Raw genomic sequence first — 6329 nt, forward strand, 5'->3', positions numbered from 1 at the left:
TGACAAAGAAAATGATAAAGGTAAAAATGATAATAAAAGATAATAAATCACATTCTGTTTGCATAAAAAATTAATTTAGTAGCTCAGTGTGCCAGGATAGGCGTCGCAAGTCACTGGAGGTACATTATTTGCTACAAACACTCTAAGGAAAAGTAATACAGGATCAGATGGACAACAAAACATGAATGAACTCACAAACTATGGTTTGGAATTCTCATCATTGGAACTTTCCCTCAGAAAGCAGATGAGATAGTTGAGATTGTTAGATTATTAAAGAAAAATAAATAACACAGCTTGTCTTAATGTTTCACTTTTAATAAGTGTTTTCATAAGTCACACACGAATGAGCATGAGTCACTAGAAACTTTTAGAACAGTGGGTGTGGTTAACAGCAATATAAACACGGGAATAGACAACTCTTAATAATAAAACAGAGATGATGAAGGAACATCAAATTGACATACTCAGACTTTCCGAAACAAGGGATAAGACTAATGAACGCAAAGTCATACACGGAAATTATATTTATATCAGCAGTGGAGATAATAATAGGAGACACGAAATGGGCATAGTTGTGAATGAAGACCTTGAGGTATGTTTGAGAATTTGAGAATGGTAACAGTAGAATCATAAAAATCAGTGTAAAAACAAAGCACCAGAGACTAGCCATAGTTTAAATACATGCGTCACAGCAAGGGAGGCCCAAAGCTGAAAAAAATATCTTTTATGACATACTGCAAAAAGTGAGTACTACATGTATCTATTAAGAACTGATCATAGCCATGGGAGATTTCTATGGCTGCATAGGTACAAATAGGCAAGCATATGAAGACAATGTTGGACACTTTTGTATAGACAACAGAAATGATGGGGGAAAAATTATTCTCGACCTATGTGCCCGTAACAGGGTGAAAATAATGAACACCTACTTTAAACATTGTGACAGTCATAAATTCACATGGTAGGATTGGAAGAGAGAGGCATGTGATTACAACAGGAAAACAATGATTGACCTCTTTGTGTCTACGAATCATAAGACGGTGAGAGATGTTTGAGCAATGCTATCAGTCTCTTTGAACTCCGATTACAGACTAGTGGTGATGAGAACCAAGTTCTTCACAACTAAAAGGAAATCAAAAAGAAAAACCCAAAAGATCAACATTAGTAACATACATGTACAAGAGGAGACAAAAGTGAAATTTCTAGAGGTGATCAATAAACTGGAGAACATTCTGAGGAGCGTCTTGAAAAAACTGAAGAGAGCTGGGCTAAATTAAAATCAGACATCTACGAAGCAGTTGAAAAATATATGGCATACCAATATAGTAAGAAGAACGAAAAGAAGCATACCCAATGGTGGACTGAGGACTGTGAAAGATGCAGTCAAGAATAAATCTGAAGCTTTCAGACATTGGATGAAGGAAAGAACAAATGAAAGAAGGAAGATCTATGAAAAGAAGAGAAACGCATTCAACAAGGCAAAGATTATCGCATAACAGAAAAAGTGGATGCAAATAAGTCAAGACCTAGAGAGACCTGCAAGGAAACAAGAAATTAATATTCCATTTATCAAAAACATGCAAGCATGGAAATAATAAAAAGGCATACAACAGCAAAAATCTTGCAACAGAAGAAATAAAATTGGACCCGAAAAAGATAAATAAATCATGGAGGAACTGGTACTTCTCAACACTACTGGACTGCGGTGCAAAAGAGGATGTGGCAAGCGGCCAATTACAAGAACCTAATCAACTAGAACCACTCAAAATAAGAGACAAAATAATCACCATCAACCTATCACCATCAGGCATACCAGTCAGGAAAGATACCATCAGAATGGGGACAAGCAGTTATATGCCCTATCTACAAGATCAAAGGAAACCATCTAGCTTGTAAAGATTATTGAAGAACTTTCTTGCTGAATCATATTGCTAAACTTTATGAAAAGATTTTGGAGAAAATATTAAAGGATCTGGTGGAAAACAACTGGAAGTATGGCAACATGGGTTCAGACCAGACTTTGATAAATATCTTTACTTTTTTCATTTGCCTATTTGCATCCTGGCAATTTGATCAAATTTTTTCAATCTGCGTATATAAACCTCAAAAGCTGTGTGTCAGTTCTTCTGTTTTTCTCTCCTTCAGAATGTTCGGCTATAGCTGTCAAAATTTTGGAATTTGGAAACTTGCATTCCGCTCAATTTGAACTCACGAAAATTGCGACCACAGTTCTATAAACCAATTGTCTAACCGCGAGTCTACGAAGGAGCTCACAAATCATAGCTCTTACCATATTTGTATACACCCTCTATGAGTTAAAACTCTATGAAATCTATTGAGTCTTTCGCTGTCGGACTTATCTCTAGCTCCGCCTGAATTTTTTGTTTTGTTCACACAAATGTTGACAAAACGTCATTAATTTAGTGATAACTTGGGAAGGAATGAAGATATCCACTTAATTTAAAAGAACGGGTTGTTGAAAAGAAGATGATTTATTAGGAAAAAGATAAAAATCTTAAATTAACTTCATTGAAAAACAACAGAAATTTTACAAACATCACCAACAATATTTTGCCAGCAATTTCATTAGTCATATTTTAGCTGTCAACACAATATTCAGTTACTATTACAGTTTTTCACATGAAATACATACACTAGCAGAGTCAGCATCACTTGATATAAAGTTACTGGAGTCCCAATGGCTAAGAATGTAGAAGCTACTACAGCTGTAAATGATCGTGGTATTATTTTTATCCATGTTTTTTCACTGGTGAACCTTTGGTTTGATTATTAGTGAGCCGCTAGTGAGAGGCCTGCTGATTATTCTATATTATTAGCAAAAAGCTTGCTTTCATGGAGACCAGATCTTATTGGTCTATCTGAAGTGAAAGCTGAGTAATTATAAATAAACTAACACACTGTCTAAAACACGAAGTTTCGGCTTCAAGCCACAAAGAGACGATAACCCGAGCCAATACATAGGCTTGCGGTAGTAAAAGATTTAACCCTATGAAACACGATGCTTTTCCACAATATTCTATTTCTGGTTTTTCATAAGATTCAATTGCTAAATTGCAATCAAAGCTAATAATTTTCATGCAAACCATTGTATTATCTCAAGTAGGAATAGCCTCTACATCTTCTCTCAGTTCCGTCAGACAAACACAGTCTGATATCTCATTTTTACATTTGTAACAATATCGAGAGGTACCAGTGTCATCGAATTCAAAGTTTAGTTGGATAGCTTCTGCTAGAACAGCAACCTAGTTTTATACACACACACTTCTATGCACAAATATATATTATTAATTCATCATGTTTAGGATTTTTATTTTATTTTCTCAGTTTGTCTAAATTGAATTATCATTACCAAATCATCTTTTACTGTAATAATGGCAAAACAGACTTAACTTAGCTTTTACTTGTTGATTATTTCATTTACTTTAAACACTTTTATAGCTGTTTTAATTTCTTCCTTAAACTTTTTAACTTGCGCACAACATTTTCTTCATAATATAAAGTTTGAAAGTTACTGTTGTTTGACAAAGTTTGAAAATCTTTACAGTTGTTTTATTTTTTCTCTTAATTTATTTAAACTGCACGAAATACTCTTTCTATCATATAAAGTTTGAAATGGAAAGTAGTAACTGTTGTTATATGTTAAATGGAAATAAATTTATTGCACAAAGACTTTTATCACCGAGGAAACTTTTGGCATTCACCGAGTCACTCTAATATAATGAATAAGGCACAGGGAAAACACGAATAAGGCTTCAGAGTAAAGACATATCAATATCTTTACTCTGAAGCCTCATCGCTCAAACATCATGACGCACATTCCATACATCGATTATTCATCCTAAAATAAAGGATTCAAACTTTGAGTGTGAGCTATATTGCCACTGAGACTTCACTAGTTGTTATTATCTCGGTTGTGAGAGCTTACGAATACTTAGTTCTGTACAACACACACTTGAATGATTACTTATTCATGAAATTCTTTTAAATTCAATATTGCTATTGTGAGATAACCTGCTGGTGGTGCTTGAATATTGATTCAGTTAGTCATAGACAATTTAAATGATGCCGAGGTCTCTTCAATGCCCTTAACTGACAACACAGAGTTGGATGGTTGATGGTGGGAGGGAATTGTGGACAAAACCTCTGCTGGAGAGAAATAAATGAAATGCTAAGAATTCTTTTAGCAAAAATGTTCTGTCATATATACAAATTTTTAAAGCAATGTGTGTGTATGTGTGTGTATTTTATTTCATCAATCTGTAGAAATATACCAATAAACAAAATAAAGATATGGTTATAATATTGATTATGTTAAACAAAGTAAGTGAAAGCTTAGCTCCTACTTGTCATGGTATGATGAGGCCCACATGGGCAGTAGCACTGCAGCTAGTCAAAGCGTGTGGGCCCAATTGTGTAGCTGTGGAGTTATAAATGAAAGGTTAAGATTATTGCTCCCTCTCTTTACCTAATCAAAAACATTGGATCAATAATGTCCAAAGATACCACCAGCCAAATAGAATACTATTAAAGTCTTTAGCTTTGGTTGTGTTGGAAACACATCCAACTTTATTTCCTCTTGTGTTTCAACTAGCGGTGTGTTCAGAGTCTACCAGGAAAAAAAGGCCAGTGGCAATGGTTAAATATAAAAAATAAAAACTAGCATATAAGCAAATTAAAATAAGAACTTGACTACAAAACAGGTATTAAAGACAAGATTCAGTGAATGTTTCTTGATGTAAACGTTGTAAATTAACGTTGTTAGACAACTCTAAAAAGTACAACAGAGATGATGAAGGACCATCAAATTGATATACTCGGTCTTTCCGAAACAAGAGATAAGACTAATGAACATATAGTCATACAAGGAAAATATATTTACATCAGCAGTGAAGTTAATAATAGGAGACACGAAATGGGCATAGTTGTGAATGAAGACCTCGGGGTATGTTTGAGAATGTTAATAGTAGAATAATGAAAATCAGTGTGAAAATAAAGCACCAGAGACTAGCCGTAGTTCAAATATATGCGCCACCGCAAGAAAGGCTCAAAGCTGAGAAAAACGCCTTTATGACATACTGCAAAAAGTTAGTGCTACATGTATCTGTTAAGAACAGATTGTAACCTAGGGAGATTCCAATGGCCACATAGGTACAGATAGGCAAGTATTTGAAGACAAGATTTGGACATTTTAGTATAGAGGACAGAAATGATGAGGGAAGAACAATTCTAGATTTATGTTCCCGTAACAACATGAAAATAATGAACACCATACTGTTCTCTACAATCCTACAAAGGCAATCATAAGCACACATCAAACAAGTTTGAGTACATTACTGGTGCGGGAGAAAATCTGGGGTTTGAGACAACAACAAGAGTGAGACAACGTAGCATGCTTTCTCCGCTGCTCTTTATCATGTACTTAGATCTTATAATTAAAGAAGTAGCAGATACTCAACCATTGACCAATGTCTTGGCATATGCTGCTGACATAGCTCAATTAGATAAAAGTGAGGAAGAGCTACAGAATCATCTTATGATGTGGTTTGAACGCTTTAAGAGACATGGACTTAGCGAAATTTAGAAAAAATGAAAATAATTGTGCTGAGTAGATCTCAAACTACAACAAGTATAAGCCTCGGAGACACAAGGATAAAACATTCAGGTACTTTGGCAGCTGCCTGAGAGTTGGCTGATTGACTTTCAGATTAACGGAAGAATTAAAAAGTATTCACAAAACCTGGGATTCCTCTATAAACTCCTCAGAGACAGATATGTTCCAGTAAAGGTGAAGAAAATAGTATACGCTGGAATAATATGACCGATCTTGCTCTACGGTAGTGAAGCATGGTACATCAATCCGAACAACATGAAAGAAATAACAGCAGCAGACATGAAGGTAGTCGGAATGATCAATGGAGTAACTAAGATGGATAGAATTCACAATGAAGACTTATGCAAGGCACCGCACCTAATACCGATAGCAGATAAAATTAAAAACAGTCAAATTAGATGGTTTGGATAAGCAAGACGAAGACCACCAGATCACCCCACAGTAGCTAATAATTACACAGTACAAAATACAAGACTAACCGGGAGACCTAAGAAAAATGTGGTTCCAACATGTTAATGAATACCTCATAGAAAAGGGAACAAACCTAGCTGCAGTGGAAATGGGAGGCTGTTTGAAAATAGAGCCGAATGGTACAAACTGACAATCTTTCCTGGCTGACAGGCAACCGCTTAACTAGAGTTTGGTGAGAAGGTGAGAAATGCGCATGAGTCATAACCACCATTTTAAAGTAAAATGT

At 35.1% G+C, this 6329-nt stretch overlaps 1 protein-coding gene across 1 annotated transcript; it reads left to right on the forward strand.

Annotated features, from left to right (window-relative positions):
* The first annotated feature begins 439 nt into the window (after positions 1–439).
* On the forward strand, positions 440–6043 carry LOC137398123 (uncharacterized). Its single transcript, XM_068084232.1, has 4 exons — positions 440–592; positions 4784–4963; positions 5327–5562; positions 5860–6043. Exons 1-4 carry the CDS (start codon positions 440–442, stop codon positions 6041–6043), a joined length of 753 nt encoding a protein of 250 aa, XP_067940333.1.
* The last annotated feature ends 286 nt before the right edge of the window (positions 6044–6329 follow it).

Source organism: Watersipora subatra, chromosome 6 (assembly GCF_963576615.1).
Source record: "Watersipora subatra chromosome 6, tzWatSuba1.1, whole genome shotgun sequence".
In the NCBI taxonomy this organism is placed as follows: domain Eukaryota; kingdom Metazoa; phylum Bryozoa; class Gymnolaemata; order Cheilostomatida; family Watersiporidae; genus Watersipora; species Watersipora subatra.

Excerpts from the sequence above, each read along its gene's own strand:
- LOC137398123 (XM_068084232.1), top strand. The coding sequence starts at position 440 with ATGAAGGAACATCAAATTGACATACTCAGACTTTCCGAAACAAGGGAT. Across the intron at positions 593-4,783 it reads TTGTGAATGAAGACCTTGAG|ACAACTCTAAAAAGTACAAC; the intron begins GTATGTTTGAGA and ends TAACGTTGTTAG. Across the intron at positions 5,563-5,859 it reads CAGAATCATCTTATGATGTG|TGAAGCATGGTACATCAATC; the intron begins GTTTGAACGCTT and ends GCTCTACGGTAG.